The sequence below is a fragment of the Cryptomeria japonica genome, chromosome 8, assembly GCF_030272615.1.
Source record: "Cryptomeria japonica chromosome 8, Sugi_1.0, whole genome shotgun sequence".
Taxonomy (NCBI): Eukaryota; Viridiplantae; Streptophyta; class Pinopsida; order Cupressales; family Cupressaceae; genus Cryptomeria; species Cryptomeria japonica.
In genome coordinates, this window is record NC_081412.1 from 511356397 (window position 1) to 511381449 (window position 25053).

The 25053-nt window shown below is 38.1% G+C and overlaps 1 protein-coding gene across 2 annotated transcripts; it reads right to left on the reverse strand.

Moving 5' to 3' along the window:
• Positions 1-922: 922 nt before the first annotated feature.
• On the reverse strand, positions 923-23697 carry LOC131053764 (basic helix-loop-helix protein A). 2 transcript variants are annotated; one of them, XM_059209895.1, is made up of 8 exons: positions 23002-23697; positions 22635-22889; positions 7821-7917; positions 7120-7134; positions 6941-7016; positions 5587-6657; positions 2416-2901; positions 923-1621 (listed from the first exon to the last, which is right to left on the reverse strand). In XM_059209895.1, the coding sequence occupies exons 2-8, from the start codon at positions 22765-22767 to the stop codon at positions 1541-1543; spliced, it is 1959 nt and encodes a 652-aa protein (XP_059065878.1). In that variant the 5' UTR covers positions 22768-22889; positions 23002-23697; the 3' UTR covers positions 923-1540. The 2 variants fall into 2 exon arrangements, with proteins under 2 accessions (XP_059065878.1, XP_057844388.1); XM_057988405.2 differs by having other exon boundaries at positions 6941-6997; positions 23002-23695.
• Between the last annotated feature and the right edge of the window lie 1356 nt (positions 23698-25053).

Genomic DNA, 25053 nt, shown 5'->3' on the forward strand with positions numbered 1-25053 from the left:
ATTGGATCACGGAATGTGATCTGAAACATTGATGCAAAAATCTTGAATACAATTGAATCTAATAACAACATTAGCCCTACACTAACAAAAACAGAAAAAAAGTCCAGTAGGAGTCTCAGTCTAAGGGATTGGTACCCCATATCAAGATCTGTATTTCATCAAATTGAAAATTGCAATTCCATTAATGGCCCATGAGGATTTTCCTAGGAATGATTCCAAGCCTTCATGGTTTTTTCTTTTTTGGGGAATCATTTACATCTATTTTATTTATTTATTGCTCCTGCTACCTACAATTAATAAAACAGTCTCGTCACATCAATTCTTTTCTTCAACAATGGTTCGTGGCACGCGTGGTATACATGTGAGGTGACTGGTGATTTAGTCTGCAACGAAAAAGAGGTTGGCATTGACCGAACAAGAAGGACAATAAGAAATTTTAATGGAGATAAATCAGAGAATCTAAGTTAAAAAAGTTTTCTTAGCAGGTAAACTTGTTTGGGCCCATTCCTCGCGTCCATATCAACACCCACTTCGACTTTGGAATGCATTGCAAGCTCACTCTCTGTCAAGTGATAAGTGATCCGTGTGAAAGACAAATTGAATCTACGGGCATATGTCCCATTCAATTGAAAACAAACATATGCAGACAAGTGGATGGCAATTTGAAGACGGGCATCTGTCCCATTACAAAAGAAAATTATCAAGATGGCTACTTCCACCTTCCAAAATAAGCCATCTTCCAAAATAAGCAATTTGTCTGCCTCATATCATTTTCTAACATCATTTCAATATTATGAGAAAGTTATAATAAGAACTACTTAGTTATCAAATCTATATTCTAGAAAGGCATCATGGTACCCACAGAATGACCTGAGGTTATAACCAGATTTGACTGGAAAACAGAACGTCTACAAGAGAGAGAAGAAGAGAGGAACTCTTTTTCTTTTCTGTATATTATTGAAGCACTGATATGTTCAACTATTGTAATAATAGGCAGGCTGCACACAAATTTTTACATTTTTCAATAATCCAAGCTTAACTCCTTCAATTTACATAGCTTTCAGATGAAGTTGCCGCCCAAAACAGGCATGTTGAACCAAGTGGGTGTCGATATGCACCCACCTAAATATCTTTTTTAGCCACTACATTAAACCCCAATACATATAATTAATTTACACAAAAGACAATCATTAAAACTCTGGCTTGGCAGCCTAAGAGGACAGAAACAGTTAACTAAAACACCTGCTAATCCCCTGTAAAATCTTGAATAAGTGGTATAGATGCTCCAAAATTAGATGATGAAAATCTTAGAACCTCCTCTTGCAGCAACTCTTCAAGTAGAACTCTACTTCATACATACAAGCAAAGATCAAAAGGAAAAACAATTAGCTTGATGTATTCCCCTACTAGTATGTATGCATTCTGATAAGCCAAGCCATAGAAGTTTCAACCCTGTGGGATGCATTGCATTGTTTCTTTTCGCCTTTGTAAATTTCGGCCACAACTGAACTTCATAAATACAGCTTACAGCAACAGCAGTTCAACCCCTATAGGCAATGCACTCGACTGTTTCTTTAACTTCGGCAATGCTTACTATTTTACCAGCCATGGATTCCCGGATCTGCATTGAGTATGCACAGTTGTTAGCATAAACTGCTTCTATTCCAGTATTATCTGAAATGTTGATGCAAAAACTAATACACAATTGAATCCAAAAGCAATCTTCAAATAAGAAAAAACTGTTCAAATGACACAACTCCAAAGCTCCCAATAAGCAACTCTGAGATTCAGCACTCTGCTGATGACTTCTCCTTAAGTTGGCTTCTCATGATTATACTACCTATGTCATCTCATTGGATACATAATAAGAACAAGAAATCAATTTGTTGGTGGCGACCACATAAGCCAACACATTTCTAAGTGTATGCCCACAGTTTGACATGCCTGTCTTCCCTCAGGCTACATAATTTCAAGTTTCCTCCCTTATTTAATCCTTGATGCAAGTCTGTTTTTACAAAGACTACATGCAACAGTGAGCCAGACTCCACTACCCAAATCAATACTAATTTCTAGAAAGCTTTAGATCCTCTGTTATATGAAAATACTCTTTATAATTCAAAATTCACAAATGAGAATCAAACTAATCCCTGATGCAAGTCTTTTTGACAAAGACTACTTGAATTAACAATGAGCCAGACTCCACTACACAAAATCAATACTAAATTTTAGCAAGCTTTAGATCCCCTGTTTATATAAAAATACACTAAAAACCACAAATGAATAATACAGTGGAGGAATCAAACTAATCCCTGATGCAAGTCTTTTAAATCAAGCAAGCTTTAGATCCCCTGTTTATATGAACATACTCTTTACAATTAAAAAACACAAATGAATAGTAGAGTGGAGGAATCAAACCTTAGCTTTAAGTGCTACAAGAAGCATATCATCCACCACTGAAGATTGGATTGAGTATGTGTCCAAGTGTAGAGCACTCAAAGCCTGCATTAAATTGAGGAGTACATCGTCTCTCCTAGGACATTGTATATCTATTGAAACTTTACTCTGTTCAGTGAGAGAAACCTGCACATCTGAAGCTGCATAACTATTTATACGGGATCCTTGAAGGTCACAGATTTTCCCGTTCTCCAGTCTTGGAAATTTACAGGGTGGCTTTGTGTCTGTTAAGGTCCAGCTGAGTTCCTCATCTAAACATTGCACATTGTCTATGTTTCCATCATGTCTTCCTATTCTGTCATCCGTACGCGATCGCTTTAGTGAATTTGGATTTCTGGTACTGATTTCTGTTTCCATTTGCTTGTTGGAAGTTTCCAACTCCTCTACCCGCCTCTTAAGTTGCTGCAGATATTCTATGGCATCTGCTAAGATTGATGCCTTGTCCATCTGCATTAATATGTTTTGACATAATAAGTACATGTAAAAGGTGATACAGTGGTTCTTGAGTCTTAAAGAAAAGTTTTGATATGCTTAAGCAATGGATTTTCCCTTACACGCAAGTACATTGCAGAGACATCTTCTGAAGGTATAAAGTGTTAAAAAATGTATCTCCAGGTTTTGTGTACTCTGGTTACGAATTCATATCCATGAGGAAAAGCTATCTCACTTTCAAAAAATTTAAACAAATCTTAAAAATTCACACAAGTCAAATCACCCCAAAATTTTGAGATTTCAAATTGGGTCCCTTCCTTTGGTTTATCTTGATATTCCTCTGGCTGTGGTAGTCCGCTTAGGGGTACTGGCAGGAGCTGTAGGACAAATTACGCAGGAGGGTTAATCACTAGACTCATTGATGGGTTTCCACTAGGAGGGTGACTCTTCTGGAATCAATGATCCAGGCTCTCCTATTTACAGGTGCTTTGTTCAAATGGCTCCTTCGTATTTTATTAAGGAATTTGACGTTCTTTTCCACCAATTCTTCTGGAGTGACAATTTGCTTGCTTCTAAGTGGAGCTTTATCAAGTGGGAGATTGTTTGTTGGCTGAAGAAAGAGGGGGGCTTGGTCTTCATTCAGCGGCTCTGAATGGGCAAGTTCTAGCTGCTAAATTAATTTGGTGATGGTGCAAAAATTAGGATCAGATTTGGGCAAGAATTTTTACTAATAAGTATCTATGAGGGGTTGACAATGTAGATGTTTCTCGATGTCGCCTGGAAGGAATGGATCTATGATTTGTCATACTTTGAAGATAGGGGCAAAGTTAATTAAACAGGGGCTTTTTTGGATCTATGACAAGGGCTCCGAAGCACTCTTTTGGCTTGATTCCTAGGATGGTCACCCTCCAATCCTTTCAATGTATCTGCACTTACAATCCCTTTGTGATAGTTTTATTGCAGTTGGATGGCGCAAGGTGGCTGATTATAAGACTGTTCAGCATTTGCGACAAGTAGATGTTTGCAGATGGAAAGACCCCCAAGGATGGCCACCTGGAGGGATAGAGGAGCTCGGCAAGAGTTAGTTCGGATTCTTGCTAGTAGGGAGTGCAATTCCCTTATAGGGGCAGATATTCTGACGTGGGGTCAAGATCCAACAAGTAAGTTCTTGATGGCTTCAAAGTACTTGGAGCTTGATAGACAGATATTGAGGAGAGTAGGGGTTCCATGATGGAAAAAAGTGTAGAACAAATTTTCTTGGCCCAAATGCAATTCTTTCTTATAGTTGGTTGATCAAAATTGATGTCTTACTTGGGATAACTTACGCAAGCACGACTGTCGGGGACCTACTATGGGTATTATGTCTTAATAGTGAAGAATGTATGTCTCATCTTTTCTTTCAGTGTTCTTTCTTTAGGAAGATTTGGCATTTCTGGTGGGGAGTTTGGAATCGGGCCTGTTTGCATGCCTCCTCCCTGGCTGAGTTTTGGGGTCATTTAGCTAAGCCTCCAATTAAGACCTATTTTCTCCAAGTAGCCTAGATTATTGGGCCTACTTTCATTTAATGGCATCTTTGGTTAGAATAGAATAGCAAGATCTTTCAAGATGCAAAATTGGTTGTACAGCAATTGTGGTGGAAAACTATTCATACACTTCAGGAGACAGTTTTGGCTTAGTGTGATGTTTCTGGTGTAGTGGATCCCAGTGATGTCAATTTTTTTCTAAGGTTGACCTTTTTCAACCAGGGGACTGGTACTTCTACTGGTTGAGGAGGTAAGTAGGTTACGTGAAATGGATGTAGATAGTCTAAGAGAAAGATTATCGTGTAGGTCAATGGCTTCCTCCTTCTCAAGGAGTGCTGAAGATAAATACCAATGGCTCTTCTAGGGGAAATTATGGTCATGCAGGTGTAGATGGTATTGGTAGAAATAGTTCTAGTGATGTCTAGTTTTTCTTTTCCATTTATAAATGGTTTCATACAAATAATTTCATGGAGGCTCTCACCATCTTGTATGCTAGAGAGAGGTTGTGATCTTGGTTGGAAAATGATTATTTGTGAATCAGAATCTGATTCACAAGTGGTGGTGGATATGTTGAATGAGCAGCGATTGAATGATGATGCTAATTGGCATTAAGTTGTGGTTATTCGACAAATTCTAAGTTTGAGTAGGTCTTTAGAATCTATTACATTTTCGCATATTCCTAGGGAGTGGAATAGAGTAGTAGATTACCTGGCCAAATGGCCATTGATCGAATGTAGGGTTGGAATATTGCGGACAGAGGACATTTGCCTTCGAATTTATATCATATGTTAAATCAATTAGTTGTGGTAAAGATAGGAATGTGTAAGATTTTATTCTTTGCTGGGCTGTTGGCCATTCTTACTTTGTAACTCTCATTTGTGTTAAATAAAATTTTAGCCCTTTTGCCAAAAAAAAATCCTCGTAAAACAGAAAATTCTAATTAAAATGCTCTTGAAAGCTTGCAATGCTGAGGTTCCTGACATTCCAAAACAAAATATGATTTAAGCACAGTTGTTTTAATGTAAAATTTGTAATGGAAATAAAATCTCTGTTTCAAGATAGTTTTGCAAATGCCAAAATTCGGTTTAGTAGTCATATTCGTTTCACCTTAACAAAAGCTCTGCCAATGAAGAAGATTATTTATGGCCTCTAACATATTTTGACAAAGGGACTTTACCTTGGTAACAAATGGAACTAAAGACCGGAGAGTTACAAACTTCTCATTCAATTTTTCCCTCCGCCTGCGCTCTGCTATTACATGGCTAATACTCAGATCATCCTGCACAATTCTACGACCCACTACTTTGCTATCTATGTCGTCTTCCATGAAATCAAGTGAAATTTGGTCTTTGTATCTACTATGAAGATAACGGATTCCAAGCAAGACCTTTTTCAGTAGCCTCTGGGGAGTAATCACTGCCTTCCCATCAAAGACACAGTTGCTTTTGTTTTGCCATTTTGTAAAACAACCCCGACGAACAAGTTGTGGGTGCCCATTTTTCGTGGGTTTTGGATTGATTACACTCAATTTTGTCAATTCACTGGCTTGTTGCTCTAATATACTGGACAATGTCCGAGAATAGTGAGTGTCATCTGATGATTGAGGTGCTGATTCCAGAATGGTATTAAAGGCATTTGAATTTTGATCCAATCCCAGAAGCACATGCATCTCAGGCTCTGAATAAGTGCATAGCTGAGGGTCAACAATGGACTGAGATATACACTCACTTGAAATACCAGATGCCTGTAGTCCATGACTCATGTCCTCCTGCATATATGCCCAACTTTCAAGTGAGGTTGGATCTACATTCACATGGTCACCATTTTGCTGCTTGTGTAGAACCTGTAAGGAATCGTTCCTGCTTGCCAAGGAAAATTCAGGACCAGGAATATTAGAACAGTCTTCAGGATGTGCTGTCTTGAAGTCTTCACAAATATCTACTGGCATTGATTCATTTCTGAGTTGTGGAAAATCGGTGTCTTTTGTATCAAATGTTTGCAAAGGAAGTGGCAAATTTTCGGAATTTGGTAGAAACTGTCCACATTCTGTAACAGAAGATCCACCATTATTCCGAGCTACGCATACCACAGTGTCAGGTGGTAACAAAGCTGGAAGCAATCCCACTTGATCTTTTTCGTCTCTGTCTGAGGCATGTGGACTGGAAGCTGATTGATCTGAACACATTAATCTCTGATGGTCCCTAAAAAAACTCATCATGTGTTGGACAAGAACAGGTTCTTCTCTCACCTATCAGCAAAAATTGAAGGAATTCAACTTCAGTTTGAGAAGTAGTCAATATTAGTGATACGACATTGCTCTAAAGTTAAACATTATTAAACACGTTAACTTTTATTAATATGAGACCCAGTCCGGAGCTCCCTGACTCACAGATTTACATTGCCAAACTGAGAATAGAATTCATTTTCCCTAGGTAGAACCAACCAAAATGAATCATTCTTATTCAGAAGTAATATTGTCAAGGAAACAAGAGCTACTGCGGTCTTAATTATCATGAATTTAAGCATATTACCAGTTCTGTCGCACCGAGCTCCAATACACCATCTGTGAGAGGAATGCATACGACAGTCTGCAACAAGATATAAACCCTGGCAGTCAAAACGATTTGGGTATTGCTTATTTCATATTCTGTAAAACAAAAGCTAAAGTGGGATTCCTTAAATTAAAGCTAGGAACTAAGATTGAAGATACCTGAATTGAAGCGCTCTGAAACAACGCAATAATGTCATCCGGAGCAAAATATACAAATGGAAACCCAATGTTAGTGCTAAGATGAAAATATTTCACCACTCGACTGGTGAAATATACTAAATAAAATTTATATAAAGAAGACTGACAGTTCTGATACCATTCTAAAAATAAGTATGAAACAAAAGAAATGGAATGGCATGCACAAGGAAATTCGGTTGTCAATTTATTTATTTCAATTTATAAGATATACATTAAGGTGTCAATTGTAATCATGTATATTTTAAATATGCATTGTTTTTTTAGATTTGATTGTGAGTTTTTTTTCTTAATTGTAATCATGTATATTTTAAATATGCATTGTTTTTAGATTTGATTGTGAGTTTTTTTTCTTATTATTTCAGTTCAAACTCCATGAACCATCATCAAAAAATAGAAAATGAGAGAACAAAAATCCACAATATTTTCACTAATTTAACTCTTAACCATCCACAATATTACTCCTAAATACCAAATCGGACACTCGTTTTACTATATATTACGACAAGCAAGTTTGTGGCACTGTCAACTGAATCTTGTGCTTAACCCTGCACCCAATGAATGCATTGCAAAGTTCCAAGTTGTACATAACACGAACATTTAATTCAAATACTTACATGCATTGGATTTGGAAGAAAACAAACATAGGAGGATGATAAAATTACCTTAGCAAGAAGGGCACGAGGGAAAACTTTACTATCAGCTTCATTAGCTTGGCACAACCACACCAAACGTCCCTTAACAAATGCTCGTCCAGGTAGTCTACAAACAAATACAATATTCATGAGTTGAAGTCGAACAATAAGCGTGACAAATGTAATTATTCAACATAGTATGTAACCTCCAAGCATGACAATTCCAATCATTCATCGTTGTAAGTAACCTCCAATCGTTCACTTTATGATAAAAAGGATAATTTTATATAATATAAAGAAAGCTAACTATAGTTAGCATTACAAGAAGGGATTAAACTTGAAACAAGTCTACAAAGAATGATATGCCTGCTTGCCTTAGTAAGGCAGAGAGAAAAGAAGAGAAAACCTCAAGTGCAAAGAGACATGACAGACATACAAAACTAATATTGACCCTGAAAAAGATCAAAGAATAAGAGAGGAACTATCAACCCATGGAGTAGCAGAAAACCAGTTATAATTTCTAGTCATCTCGCGTTTGGATGATATCTACACTCATTATAATTCTTGTTGTAAAACCATCACTGGCAGTCTAGATTAGGTATATTAGGTAGAGGCTAAATGCATGGTAATTTGATGCAGGAGCATTTTTGGTTAAAATTTTGACTATTCTTTGAGATTATTCTCATACAGTTATTTGTGGCTGTCATGATTTCAAGGGATGATTTCAACTTTTTTAAGGACCATTTGAAGTGCATTAATTTTTCTCATGCATCCATTCATATTTTCTTCTTTTTTGGAAGCATTCTAGAATCTAGTTAATTTTGGGGATTCATAATCATATGTTCTCATGTGGCTTCTTAAATGCGTTTTCCGCTTAAATATTCATGAGGTCATCAGCTCCACTACTAGCCAAAATAAGCTAAGTAGCCGAATGAGAATATTCCTCCAACATATCCAGTGAAAAGTAGAAGATGTGACAGTCAAAAGCCAAAATTTTAGGAGAAAAAGGGACAAACATGATAATTTAGCATCTAATCAGCAAATAACTTAAGTTACGCTCCAGTTCCTAGGCATCTTTTTAAGCTGGAAAAGAAAGCATTGTCATGGGAATGAAAAGATAACAGATTTAGAGCACTTAGGATGCACATTTGATCATATTTGATCATATTTATTAGTTAATTGAAATTTAAAATCATAATATATTTTAAAATTTAATTAATCAATATTTAGAAACAGACATTGGTTGTTACCGTACTGTGTAAAAGCGATGGGTGGCTGTAGAGAAAAGAATCTAAAGTCAACTAATTTGAGGAACTAATGGATGCTACGAAAAAAAGGTGTTTGTTGATGCAGGCCAAGACATTCAGCATTAAAAGAGTGGTATATTGCTGCTTTTGTACTCTGGTAGGTAATATATTAGGTGTCACTAGAGTGATTTTGGGATTCGATTTCATAGAGGAGTTCTCTATATGCTTATGTTGGCAATGTTAAACAGTAGATTTTAGTGGAACTATGTTCTTTTAACAATCATAAAAATTCAATCTTTGTAAATTTGGTTTGTGTTGGTGAAATGTCTTAGAAAACGATAGGTTATTTTGCTAGCAGCTTGGTGTGTTGTTTTTATTAGAGAATTTACTTGAGCTGCAAGGATAAGGCAATACTTGATTAGAACCCCTTCCTTTACTGCAACATAATTTGTTCAGTCCTGTTTCAATCAATAAAGCCCTAATTTGTTTAGAATTGTCTAAATCAATAAGATAATTCTATTTCTGCATATCTCTACTTCATAAACAGAAAGTCATTTGAATAGAAAATTAGAAATCAACCATTTATTTGTTCTTCTCTTCTCTATTTGCATTCCCTGTCACTGTTTTAGGTATGTTCATATTTTGAATATGAAATCAGAGACAAATTCACTGTGAAGGGAGTGCGCGGGGTAGACAATGGATTGGAAAGTTTTGTAACTTTAGAGCAGAGGTATACTCTCAAGTGGTCAGATTCGGATTTTTCAAAAATATCTGGCCAAATAGAAAATCAGAATGGTGGTGCAAACTTCCACCTATGGAAGGTAAAGATGAACATGTTGTTCTTGGGAGCAGATCAGTGGAAGATCATTAGTGGGACTGAATTGAAATCTATTAATGGCAATACAACAACCAAGGGGTAGCACAGAGATGGCAAAGCATTAGCCACAATCTTGCTCAACTTGAAGGATACATAATTATTACATCTAAGAAGTGTGAAAACTTCAGAGGAGGCTTGGGATACATTGTGCCAAATGTTTGAGATGAAAAATGTGACAACAATGTTGTACCTGTGAAGAAAATTCTTTAGTATACGTATGGTTGATGAAGAATTAATCTCATCACACATCAACTTGAAAGCTCTGAAAAATCCGTTGGTCGTAGTTGGTTCTCCAATCCCAAGAGAGGATAACTTATGACTTGTGGGGAATCTTCCATAGTTGTTTGAAATCTTAGTGGTCCCTCTAGACACACAAGCTGATCTCAAACTGCAATAATTGAGTTATTATTGTTATTGTAGGAGGAGTTGAGAACAAAAGGCGTGGGACTGAAGTTTGAAAATTCCACTGCCTTGAACGTTGGAAAGAAAAGACACCCGAAGGAGGAGAAACCATACTGCAATAGGAGTTGAGAAGAAAAGACATTTCCCACCGCCTTGTAGGTTGAAAATAAATGATACCCAAAGAAAGAGAAAGCAGCCACCACTGATGGTGGAAGTTCTGCAAAGAAGAGATTTACATGACTATCGGAAGAAAGGCAACAAATCTTATGTTGGAATATTGTTTAGTAATTCCTCCCACTTGCATAGTTTTATGCTTTTAGTTTTTCAGCTTTATTTGGGATGATTATGCATAAAAGTTGTTTTAGTTTTTTAGTTTTAGTTTTTTGCTTTACTTCTAATAATACAAGTTTTCTATCAATTAGTCTGATCCTTGATCTGTTGATCAAGAAGCTCATGTAATCTCTTGAATCAATAGAATAGTTTATTTGTGTTCCAAATTTATATTTCTTTCATTTGGTATCAGAGCAGGTTGCAGAATTTTTTGATTGTGCAGAGCAGGTTTTAGAAAGTTATCTGATTCAAAAAGATCGTGAGAAGTTTAAGATTTTTAAGAACCAGTCGGAGCACTAAAGAAATTACTAAATCCAGTCATAGCTGAAGACAAAATAACCAATCCACAGGAAGCATCTAGAGGAGATCGACGAAGATCACAAACCATTTTTCGTGATATTTTTCCATTAGAAAGCCACCCATGTTCAAAAGGGTGAATTTTTATTGAAGCCAACAACTTTCAATGTAGAAGCCACCTCCTCAATAAGGTGAAGTCAAAACCCTCGAAAGAGGAGATTGCAATTTGGCATAAACTATTAAGTTTGTAACCACCTCCAAAAAGATGAAGCCCTTTGTTTATAAGATCGTTGAAGGAGAAAAAGACAACTATCACAAATCATTAAAAATATTGATTTGTATGAAGAAGATCATGGATCTTGTAAATGCCAAAAAATTAGTCAAAGCCACCAACATGAAGTTGTGTGAAGAAGCCCAATCATGGTCTTTGAAAAGGCCATATTGTTTTTTGTGGAGAGAAGCCTTCTATGAGAGGAGAAAAGATCACAAGTTTGACTCCGGATGCTCAAGATATGGCCAAAAAACAAACCCCCCCTCAAAAAGGCAAGAGGGTGGAGGTCCAGTGGAGGAGCCAGGAGGAGGTGGCGCACGAGCGGCGCTCCGGGGAGGAGCAACGAAGTGGCGGGTGCAGGAAGAGGAGGCCGAGCGGAGCAGCGGTGGCAGGTTGGGTCGGGCAGCGGCGAAGGGCCTGCAGAAGTCGACTGGAGGTTGGCTGGGCGGCGACGGAGGGCTTGCAGAAGCCAACAGGAGGCGGGAGTTCCGACAGGGGCCGGACTGACAAGTCCAGCAGGGGCCGTACAGCGGCCAGACTGTCAGGTCCGGTACCTTGCGAAAACTAACTTCCAAAATTTTTTTTTTTTTGAAGCCCTATGCTTTTTTCGCCCTTTCTTTTTATTTTATTTTTTTGAAGATTTTTTTTAAAAAATCAAAATTTCGGCCTGCATGCCGTAAAAAGAAAAAAAAAAATTGAAAAAATTTCTCGATTTGTGTGCCAGGGCCGTACGGCCTGGTTTTGGAGAAAAAATCACCCCCAAATGCTCAGGAGTCAAAACTAGGCATGTTTTATATGAGTAGGGATTTTTGGGCCTTCTGAGCACGCTGGTGAGGTCCATTTAGGGCCAAAGTGCTCAGAAAAAGAGGGCTAACCCTAAGTACAAAAGAAAAACTTCTTGAAAACCCTAGATCTGCTTCCAATGCAAAAATTCTCAAAACAAGAACAGATAGCTACAGATTTAAAGCTCTGATACCATGTGAGAATTGAGAAACACAACACCACAGGAGCCTAAAGATCTTTTGCAAGCTAAACAATCTGTTACAAGGAGAAGCAAGGAAGCAAAATAACTGAAAATCAAAGAACATAGAAAATATGCTCAAAAGATGAGAGCTCAATATTCACCAAAATGTATAATGAGATAATACAAAGAAAAGAAAATTAACCTCTAATAGGTCAAAAAACCCTAAAAGAGAAAACCCTAGGTTTGCACATAATAATTAATAAAAGAATTAATTATTATGCACCTAATGTTAGCTTAAGTGTAAAAAGAGATAATAGGGAACTTAAAGAATTAAACAAATATTGTTGACTTCACACAACTATCACACCTGGAAGCTTCGCATCACAAGGCTTCTCCAGGCACGAGGGTTGTGGTCTTGTTTGGATGAGGTTCAGCCTGTACTGCAACATCCTTATGAGCTTCTTCAGCACAAGAACAAGATGGATGAGGCCATGGGTTTTCTCTCTTTGCATGTCTCTGACAGTCTTCTGTTTCACCTTGATGAGTTGCTCACTCCTCGGGCTATGTGGTTGAAGTTTGATTCTCTCTTCGGGAGGGTTAATGAGATTCAGGCATTACAGATTGAGGCAGAGTTGGTTTCTTTGTCACCTGATTCCTTTCCCACCATTGAGGATTTTTTGAACAAGTTCAAGACTACCAGATCTGTTCTTCAGGGATGTGGCAAGATCAAGACAGATACAGAGTGCATTCATTTGATTCTTTCGAAGCTTCGGGGTCATTTTTAGTTTTTTGACTCTGCTTTCTACTCCACCATGGATGGCTTGGGTGCTCATTTCAACATGCCTACCTTTAATGTCTTTTGTGAGCGTTTGTCTCGTGAGCAGTCTCATCTTTCTCAGCTAGATAAGCTCTCAAGCTCCAAGAACAAAGCATTGGTTGCCCAATCCTCTAAGGAGAAGAAAAAGCCCAATCCTCTAAGGAGAAGCAAAAGCAGAAACCGAAGCCCAAGAAGAATTCTGCCGATAGTGAGTCTTCCTCCAAGCCATCTCCTAAGTCTGATTCTCAACCTCCATTTCCTCCAAAACAAGGGAAATCTTCACAGTCTGGTGAGTCTTCCTCCAAGACTAAGAAGAAATCAGGAGACACATGCAGTTTTTGTGGCAAGGAAGGACATCCCGTTTTTAGGTGTTGGAAACGTTTAAAGGCTTTAGAGGAAGCCATATAGCAGCATCACATCTCCTCACCTCAGGCATCTTCTCCTTCCACAGGGAAAGGTCATGCTCTCACTACGCGAGCTTCAACTTATGGGTCCACATGGATACTAGATTCTGGTGCTTCTCATCATATGACACACACTCAGCAGTTGGTTACTTCTCTTGCGTCTTGTGGTATTTCATAGATTGCAGTGGGTGACTTAGTTCAGCTTTCAGTCTTGGGTTCAAGTTCTGTCTCTTTGGATGGGGGTACTCTACAGGATATTCTGGTTGCCCCTAACATCTCGACGAACCTCCTGTCCATTTATCAGATTTGCCACTCTGACTTTGGTGAGACAGTTGAGTTCTCACCACATGATGTGGTTATTCGGGACCTCCATGACCCTGATTTGGTTGTGGCTACTGGGAGTGTTGATACTGCATCGCGTCTCTACAAATTTGATGAATTTGAGCCCCCTTTGGGTACAAGTTCATCTCTTATAGCACATGCAGATTCAGTGAGTCAGCTTTGGCATGAGCGCTTGGGCCATGTCAATTACAGATATCTTCAGCAGATGAGTGCACAGGCACTTGTTCTTGGGTTCCCACAGATTTCCTGCACTGATGGTGTTTGTCATGGTTGTGTGCTTGGCAAGCATCACAGAGATCCCTTTCCGAAGGGAAGAGCCTCTCGTGCTTTGGCACCCTTGGAGTTGATTCACAGTGATCTCATGTCATTTCCCACTCCTTTTCTGGGGCCAAGTATGTACTCACTTTTATTGATGACTTCTCCAGATGCACATGGATGTACTTTCTTAAGTATAAGTCTGATGTCTTTGATTCCTTTCGAATCTTCAAGACATTTGTAGAGAAGCAGTCTGGCTGTTCTATTCGACGGATACGTACAGATAATGGGGGGGAGTATGTGAATCAGACTTTCAGAGATTTTTGCACTGAGCATGGTTTGCAACATCAGTTTATTATTCCCTACACCCCTCAGCAGAATGGTGTCGCTGAACGCAAGAACAAAACTTTACGGGAGATGGCAAATTGTATGATTCAGCCCAGGTCCATGGATTCATCTTTTTGGGCTAAGGCTGTCAATTGTGCCAATTATATTCAGAATCGGATGCCTCACAAGGCGATTCGACATATGACTCCTGAGGAGGCTTGGTCTCATGACAAGCCTGATGTTTCTTTTTCCCAAGTGTTTGGCAGTCAGGCATGGACTTTTCTCCCTGATGCTCAGAGGAAAGCCATGGAGCGAAAGAGCCGACCACTCATTTTTATTGGCTACTGTGAGGATGTTAAGGCGTACAAGTTGTTTGATCCTGATTCTAGAGAGGTCCTATTTCAATGGGATGTTCAGTTTGATGAGTGCCTTCCCACAGTGGATACCCCGACTCTAGGTCTACTCCTTCCACTGCATCTCTTCAGGATCTTTTTGCTGATGATTCTGATGATGGTGCTGATGATCCACCATCCCCACCTCCACCTGCTCCACCTCAGCTGCCCAAGTGGGCTCGCCTTACTGTTGAGGCGGCAGGTCCTATGGCCGGTGATCCTTCAGATACTCGTCGCACCCGTTCTCATACTGTGGGTTCTAGTCTTTTGAGTCATGCTATTTCAAATGATCCTCAGAAGTTTTCAGAGGCTACCTATGGCCGATGATCCTTCAGATACTCGTCGCACCCGTTCTCATACTATGGGTTCTAGTCTTTTGAGTCATGTTATTTTAGATGATCCTCAGAAGTTTTCAGAGGCTACAGGACACCCTGAGTGGGATTGTGCTATGGAGGAGTATTCTTCTTTGATGAGGAATCATACTTGGGATCTCTGTCCTCTTCCTAGGGGCAGAAAGATGGTTAGATGCCACTGGTTGTATCGCACTAAGTATGTTGTTGATAGTTCCATTGATAAGTACAAAGCTCGTCTTGTTGCGAAGGGTTTCTCACAGGTTGAGGGTATTGATTACTCCGAAACTTTTGCCCCTGTCGCCAAGATGAACTCTATTCGCTTTGTACTATCTCTTGTAGCTTCTAGGGGATGGCCTGTTTTTCAGATGGATGTGAAGAGTGCCTTCTTGCATGGGGACCTCCAAGAGGAAATCTACATGGAGCAGCCTCAGGGATTTGTGCAGGACAGTTCTTTGGTTTGCAGACTTCGGCGTTCATTGTATGGTCTCAAACAGGCCCCTCGGGCTTGGTATGAGAAGATGGATTCTTTCTTGCTCTCCACTGGATTCACCCGCAGTCATTCTGATCACACAGTGTACATTCAGCTTCTTGAGGGTGAGATCTTGATTCTTGTGTTGTATGTTGATGTTCTCCTCATCATAGGTAGCTCATCCTCTATGATTCAGCATATTCAACGAGCCTCGATGGACCAGTTTGAGATGACAAATCTCGGTCTTCTGCACTATTTCCTTGGTCTTCTGCACTATTTCCTTGGTCTTCAGGTGATTCCGTCTTCTGATGGGATCTCCATTTACCAGCAGAAGTATGCTCTTGACTTGCTTCAGCGCTTTGGTATGCTTGATTGCAAGCCTGCTCCCACTCCTTTTCAGGCAGGGGTTGTTTTGATTATTGTTTGTCCCACTCCTTCAATAGATTCTACACTTTATAGGCAATTGGTTGGCAGTTTGTTGTACCCGGCTCACACCCGTCTTGATATTTCCTTTGTGGTTGGCCTTGTCTCTCAATTCTCCTATGATCCTCATGAGATTCATTAGCAAGCTACCAAACGTATTTTGAGGTACATTCGGGGCTCTATTTCTCATGGCATTCACTACACATTAGGGGAACCTCACATTGTTGGCTACACTAACTCAGATTGGGCTTCTGATGTCACTGATCGGAGGTCTACTTCTGGCTTTGTTTTTTGTCTTGGCTCTGGTCCTATCACATGGTCTTGCAAGAAGCAGACTGCTCATGCATTATCATCTACAGAGGCTGAGTACCGCGCTGCTGTGCTCGCCAGTCAGGAGATCTTATGGCTACGACAGTTGATGACTGAGTTTGGTTTTCCTCCTGATAGTCCCACTATTCTTTGGTGTGACAATCAGAGTGCTATTCATATTTCCTGCAACCTGGTAGAGCATCAGCAGATGAAGCACATTGAGCTTCACATGCATTTCATCCGCCAGTTGATTTGGGATGGTGTTCTCATTCTAGAGTACATTCCCACTTCCGAGCAGGTTGCAGACATCTTCACGAAACCTTTTGCATCGCTACGCTATCTTCAGTTGCGCTCTATGCTTGGGGTGAAGGAAGTTGTCCTTGGGGGGTCTTTATGAGGCCTTCCTTCCTTATTTTTCTTTTAGCATGTTCTTTTATCTCTTTTTGGAGAGGAGTTTTTTGCCACTGAGTTTTCTCCTTTGTCTTCGTTTCATAGAGATTTCATTGTATTTGGGTACCTGATCAAGCCTTGTTGTTGGGACCCATCTTTCCTGCTTTCAGTAGCTGTTCTAGGTTTTAGCTTCTCCTTAAGTCTAGCTTAAGGGGGGGTGTTAGAGTATTGGGTCTTTACTTGATTAATTAAACAATATTTGTTTAATTCTTTAAGTTTCCTATTATCTCTTTTTACACTTAAGCTAACATTAGGTGCATAATAATTAATTCTTTTATTAATTATTATGTGCAAGCCTAGGGTTTTCCCTTTTAGGGTTTCTTGACCTATTAGAGGTTAATTTTCTTTTCTTTGTATTATCTCATTACACATTTTGGTGAATATTGAGCTCTCATCTTTTGAACATATTTTCTGTGTTCTTTGATTTTCAGTTATTTTGCATACTTGCTTCTCCTTGTAACAAATTGTTTAGTTTGTAGAAGATCTTTAGGCTCCTGTGGTGTTGTGTTTCTCAACTCTCACAGTTTTGTGAAAGTTGGAGAAATTATTTTAAGCCACTGATATGCAATCGTGTGAGGAAGTCAAATCCAAGTCTTAAAAAAGCCTTGAAGGAGTTAAAAGTCAAGAATTTGGAGTCTAAACAGAGATTGCCGCATGATGGATCATGATAGGAGTTGAGCCCGTTGAAGCCGGATAAAGATTCAGTTGTTCTTTCTGTTAAATCCATTAGTGGTTGAAATTAAGGGGGAGATTGTTGGAATATTGTTTAGTAATTCCTCCCACTTGCATAGTTTTATGCTTTTAGTTTTTCAGATTTATTTGGGATGATTATGCATAAAAGTTGTTTTAGTTTTTTAGTTTTAGTTTTTTGCTTTATTTCTAATAATACAAGTTTTCGATCAGTTAGTCTGATCCTTGATTTGTTGATCAAGAAGCTCATGTAATCTCTTGAATCAATAGAATAGTTTATTTGTGTTCCAATTTTATATTTCTTTCATCTTAAACCCACAAGCAAACACAACAAATTAAGGAGCTCAAGAATCTTTAAGTTTTTTGTAACTGCGTAACTGTAAGTGATCAACACCTCTAGCATATTGATTTGGGAGCCTCACAACATATGACACCATCTATAGATTTATCTGTCATATATTAGAATCTATAATCAGAAGGTTTATTGGGTAATGACTCAAGTTACAAAATCTATGGAGGAGCAGTGATTTTGGTAGAGCTCTCAGATGGTATATGGAAACAAGTCCATAATGTTCTACATGTTTCCAGGTTAACCAAAAAACTGTTATCTGTTAGTAAAACCAAAGACATGGGAATGAAAGTGAAGTTTGATTCCAGCATGTACATGCTGAAGAACAATGATGGGAAGCTCGTAGCAAAGGGAGTAAGATATGTTAGCCTATAAAAACTGTGCTCATTAGTTGTGGAAGAACATGTTTTTGTTGCAAGAAATCTGCGAGGCAGATTTATGGCATCAAAGATTCAGACATATCAACATGCACAATCTAGAACTCATGGATAACCAGAAACACGTTCGGTTTGATTTTAAACAAGGGATCAGACTTGATGTCATGTGAAAATGTATTTTGGGCAAGATCAAAGGACAAATTTTCCATAAGAAGAAGCACTCAAGCAAAGGAGCTACTAGTGCTTGTATATTCTAACTTATGCGGGCCGAGGTAGACGATTTTCATCAATTATTACTTGAGGTATACATATGTTTTCTCAATAAACAAAAAGTCTGAAGTTTTTGATAAGTTCAAATACTTCAGGAATCTTGTGGAGAAACAATTAAAAAAAATTGCATATATAAGCTTACGAGTGACATTGGTGGAGACTGCAACTCCCAAGAGTTTGAAACATTCTATATGGGTGCGGGATTCCAAAGACAATCGATATACCCATACAACTTAGAACATAATGAAGTTGTTGAAAGCAAAAACCAAATGTTAGTTGAACAAGCAAGGAGCATGCTGAACCATGTTGGACTATCAAATGGTTTTTGGGCTGATGCAGTTGCTACAGCAGCATACGTCGGTAATAGAAATTTCAAGCAACGCAATGATTCGAAAAAATCAAGAATAAGTTTGTGGTTGGGGATCAAACCATCTATAACCTATATTCGTGCATTTGGGTGTGCAACATATGTGCACATAGTACATACCTAATGAGAAAATGTAGAACTTGTACATGAAAAGTTAGAAGTGCCTTTTTCTCTTGGATCTGTGTTGAGTATTAAAGGCTACAAGGTGTATGATCCTACTGAACCCTTGGTGACAATCAACAGAGACATCATATTTCGTGAATTCATAGGTGTATTGAATAAGGTGGGAGACAATGAGCATCCTACAACTACACTGAATTCTAACTTAGTGCGACCACTATAACAAGAGATTGATCGAGGTAGTAATGAAGAAGGTGGTGTACAATCTGGTCAAGAAGAACGAAGGAATTGATGTTGCATGTGAAGAAGAAATTGCAAAATCTCCATAGCAACTTTGAAGGCTGGAAAGGATTAAAGAAATCTTTTCTTTAGAAGTAAGGAAATATAGTCAATTCATCTTTGCTTTAGCATCCTTTGTAGCTAAACCTAATAGCTTATTTGAAGCTCTAGATTCTAAATACATGTCATATTAACTAACAAGACAAAGAATTTAACCACACATCCTCCAGGGAGAAAAACTATGCTATTGGGTGCAAATGACTGTTCAAACAAAAACTCAAAGCAGATGGAACCATTGATGTATACAACTTTCAATTGGTAACCAAGGCTATTTAGTAATTTACAATAAGTTAGCGGGTATTGTTATCATCATAAATTTTCACCTATGGTTAAACTCACATCCATTTGAGTTTTTCTTGTTGTTCGTACAATTGATGACTTAGAAATCCATCAATTGTCAAAACCGTATTCCTTAAAAGAAGATATCTTTATGAACCAACTAGAAGAATTTATGGTTGTAAGGAATGAAGAGGCGGTGTACAAGCTATAAAGACCCTAATACCTATACACCAAGAGCTTGTTACTAGTGAATCAAAAATTATCTCTATTCTTCTGGCTTTGTAAAATGTAATGCTGATTTTAAATGTTTGTGCTGAGAACAGATTACTTGAAGATCATAATTGCCTTATATGTGGATGAAGAAGCTATTAAATGATACAAAGGTAATGTTAGCTTTTGAGTTTGAAATGATAGATCATGGAGAGAGACACCATAACATAGGTATTTGAGTGCAACAAAAAGCTCTTGTTTGACTCAGTTTAGTCAGCATAGCTATGTTGAGAACTTTCTGAAAAGGTTTGCTATGGATATGAGCAAACAGCTCTAGAGGGTAGTGTCCAAACTAATGGTCTATGTATCTCCACAAACTATCGAAGAAGAAAGGAAGATGACAGCATCTCATATCAAAGTGCAGTGAGCAACCTTATCCACACAAGAACTAACATTCCATGTGTAGTGGGAGTACTGAACTACTACTCATCGAATCCAAGAGCACAACATTGGACTACTGTGTAAAACATCTTCAAGTATTTGAAAGGGATAGCCTTTCATGGAATTTGTTATCAAAGAAACAAAGTTATTGCAATGCTTGTACAAGTGATGGGTGATTGGGAGGGTGATGCTGACAGCAGAGATCAATGACCAGTTATTGTTTTCAGATTGGAAATGGCTCAGTCAGTTGGGGAAGCAAGAGGCAACTAATGGTCGATTTATCCAACACAAAGGCTGAATAGGTGGCAGCAACACAAGCAATGGAGGATGCAGCTGCTGAGAAGTTGCTCAAAGATTTGAGATATGAACAACAACCACCAGATCATATACTGTGCCAACCAGAGTTGCACAGCTCTAGCAAAAAATCCCAAGTTTCATATGAGAGTAAAAGATATTAAAATTCAGAACCACCTTTTTCACAAGAAAACCGAAGATGGAGAAGTGGAGTTGAAATTTTGTGGCACTGAAAGCATATTTGTTGACATGTTCATATAAGGTCTCCCAATGCTCAAACATGAATTGTTCGTTGAAAAGACTGGAATCGTGACAAACCAACAACCAGTAGATGTTGGCTAAATAGTGAGTGTAGGAATAATTATCTGCCATCACTGGTAATCTAGATTAGGTAGAGAGTAACTTAATAGATGCTAAATTGGTAGTAATCTGTTCAGTTCTATTTCAATCAATGAATCCTAATTTGTTCACTTTTGTCTTAGTCCATAAATCTAATGGTGCAGAATTCTTTGGCCTGTACGATACGTGGGAATTAGCTTCAATGCCATCCCAACGTGAGTATCAGCAATCTTGTGATCATTACGTTGAACAAGTTATCTACTTTAATATCTTTTTGGATTCCTAGATTTTAAAAAATATTAAAATGAAAGATTATGAAAATTTTATATCATTAAATTATTTACTTACAACAAATATATGAAATTTAATTTTAAAATACCTGCACATTTTATTTTTCTCACTATTATACTTCCAAAATATATGTTTCAAGAAACTTAAGCTCATGGTTCTTATTTAACACACTATTAAGCGAACTTTCTCAAATTTATATCCCGGAGGCCGTAACCATAACAGCTAATCATACGGCCAAAATCCTCATAAATGGTCCATACGATCTGATTCGTTAGACTGGCAGCAGTATAATTATCATTATTAATTTTGTTTTTACCTATTTATTTGTTGGGAGTTTGCCCCGATACACCTATGGTATTGTATATTTTACGTATTTTTATTTGTACTTTGCCACTGTGCACGTCGGACAAAGTCCCGCAGTGGACCCCACAAAGCGATGTTAATGCGATCCAGCTGTTGCCGGCGCTACATTTGGCGGAGAATAGAGTAAGCATATCGCAAATCTTTATATGCTTAAAAAAGTGGGCCCCATTGCTACGTCTACACCTAAATCTCGTGCAACTTTCCTAAATGCGATTTCATTGATGACAGGCTAACAAAGCTGCAGAGTTTACGTCTATTAACATTGCTATTTTTCTGCAACTTTTTTAGCCTTGTAAGTTGGATGCAGCTTTGTTGCAGCTCTGTACTGACTGCCTCTCCTTAAAGATCACAGTAGTATACTTTTCAGACTACTGTCTTTATTGTGTTTTTCAATACTGTGTACTTACAGAGCTTACATGTACGCTACACGAAATGCAAAATTCACTGGAATGCTTGGAATCCAAAATGGTTTCTTTTTTATGCGTACCATCAACTGTCATTAATTGGGGTTTTCCCTATTCTGTTAGGGAAAGCATTATTGTTTTAGATTGAAATAAGCTGTGACCTCCATGGTAGGTGATGGTCGGTTTTGCATTGATGACAGAGAGCTCAGTTTCAGTTTCATAGGTGAAAAGAATAAGATCATCCAAAGTACGCGATCTGATATGGGAAAAGAGTTCGAAGATAACTTAAAGATGTGTTCTTTAGACTGCTGGTTCACTGGCATCATTAAAATCTTTCACTCATTCATTAAAGATGTGTTCTTTAGACTTCTGGTCTCTCGGACATCATTAAAATCCATCCTTTCTTCATTAAAGATGTATTTTCCCTATTCAGTTAGCAGAAGCATTATTGTTTTAGATTGAAATAAGCTGTGAGGAGAGTACCCTCCATGGTAGTTATGCATTGATGACAGAGAGTTCAGTGTCAGTTTCGTAGGTAAAAAGAATAAGATCATCCAAAGTAGGCGATCTGATATGCGAAAAGAGTTTAAAGATGTGTTCTTTAGACTGTTGGTCTCTCGGACATCATTAAAATCAATCCTTCATTCTTCTTTAGACTGTTGATCTCACGGGCATCATTAAAATCTTTCATTTATTGATTCATTCATTCACATCGAGCATTGAAGTTATGTTCATAAATGCTTGAGCAATAGAGGAATTTAATGGAAAGAGTAAATACCCACCCGACAGAAGGGGCAAAAGTGTAGGACATGCAGACCAAATAGTACCACTCTGTATCAGTGAGATCCTCGGGCGAGAGGGCAGCACAGGGTCTTCTTGCAGGCTGATTTGTTTCTTCCACAGAGAGAGACTCATAAAGCTCTCTCAATTGCACACTTCTCTGTAAGCAAAGTTCCTCAGGGCTCAGCTCCATGGGCTGCACTGTTTTTCTCGTCTTTATATCTCCATTGTAGTATCCTTCGCTCCATTCCAGTACACTGCTTAATGCAAACAAGAACAAACACACACACAAACTGTAATCAGACCCACCACCTTAGAATCAAAATCTAGTAACACAACAAGAAGCACACTAAACATATGCTCAAATACCCTTCTTGGGGAGAAAGCTGCCAAAAGATGGAGTATGTCCACTGGATGCTCTGTACAAGTGCCTCCAGTTGGGTTTTAATGAGTTTGTTTCGGTCTAGGGCATCTGTTCCAGAAGAAGAAACCATAGCCATCGGCACAGCCACACACATTCCTCTGCTTCACTATAGCATTCTCCCAACACGGATATACACTTCTATTCTATATCATCATCAATCCTTCAAACCAGGCAACTTATGAGAATAAGAATAGGAAGAAGAAAAAAACTGATTCAAGACAAGGGCCTTGCACTAATAATGTGAAATGTCTGCCTCCAATGGCCCCTTGTGTTTGTCTTCTTGTTTGCTTGTAGATTACAGTGTACTTACTATACAACCTACACTTTTTAACTGCTTTGGGATTCTGGGCTTTGTTTTTTTGCTTAGCCCTTGTGGTTTCACCCTGAGTTTTAAAGTCCCATTCTTAATGATATGATATATTTATCCTGAAAGGCGCCCCCCACCTAATTAGATTAAAACAGCTCTGAACAACAGCTGCTGCTGCTTCTGATGTCTGAGGACAGGGAGTGTCTACATGTAAACCATAAGTCAACAATGTGTTTTGACCGGCTGGCGGCTCCCCATCTGAATAATCACCACTTTTCTCACGTGGGCAACTTGATAGCAACAGAGCAAAAGCAAACAAAAGCGTCTCTTTCCGTCTTTTTTCTTCACACCTTTTTACACAATCCAAGCTTCTGACGGAAAATTTAATCCATGAATAGGAGAGACTCGCACCGTCATCGTGTTCGTCATTAGGAGAGGATTACTCCACGCAGATGACAGATTAATTAAATCCAAGTAAACATATATAGGACCAGTTCTTGAAAAGGGAGCCATTCCAATTATTTTTAAAAGTACTTAAGTGAGTTTTCCTAGATAAGTAAAACCAGACCAGACATTTGAGTCACATCCTAAGTTTGATGGCCGCATTCCCTTTCTTTTTTTATTTCACGAGAACTTTTATATTAAAGGGAAGATTCTGAATGTATGTGGAGTTTATATAATGAAAAAATTTAATGGGTGGAGTATAATTGAGAAGGTGATGGTATATTTTATTACTTGAGTGTAATTAGTGAGTGTGATGTTACGTTCTATTATGTCATTCATTAAGATTCAAACCTTCAAATGTATTATATAAGAAATAAGGTTCATATTTGATTTGGACAATTTTGGCATAATAGATACCTCAAAATTTTTGACTCATAGCTCAAGAGATATCAATGTAGGCTCGTGTTCTTATAATGCATTGCAAAATGAACTTGTGAAAACTGAGAGAATTTATATTATGATTTTTTTAAATTGACTTTGACAATGGTATATTTTTTTATTGGCTGAGTATAATTGATGAGCCTGATGGTATGTTCATTCATTACGCCATCCATTAAAGCTCAAAGTTTCACATGTATGATATAAGGGGTGAGGCTAGATCCACCTTAGATAATTTTGGTAGAATGGATGTACCTCGAGTCTTGATTCGTAGCTAGAGAGATAACAATGAAGCCCCATGTTTTTGTATCGAATAACAAAATGAATATGTGAAAAATTATAGTATATTATGAAAAAATTGAACTAATTGAGCATAATTGATGACGATGATGCTAAGTTTTTATTAGTTGAGTACAATTGGTGAAGGTGATGGCATGCTCTTTGATTATGCCATCCACTAAGGTTCAAACATTCTTTCATTATGCAATTCTTCAAGGCTCAAACATTTATGTCTATGATAGAAGAGATATTTATATGTATGATATAAAGGATAAGGCTGGAGTTTGTCCAAGATGACTTTGATGAATACGATACATCACAATCTTTGACTCATAGATGAAGAGACATCAATGTAGGCTCATGTTCTTGTATCAAACAACAAAATGAACTTGTTAAAAAATACATAATCTATATTATGAATAATTGTAATTGGTTGAGTATAATCGGTGAGGGTGATGGTATATGTTTATTGGTTGAGTACAATTGGTGAGTGTGATGGTATGTTTTTTTTATCACGTGCCATTAATCA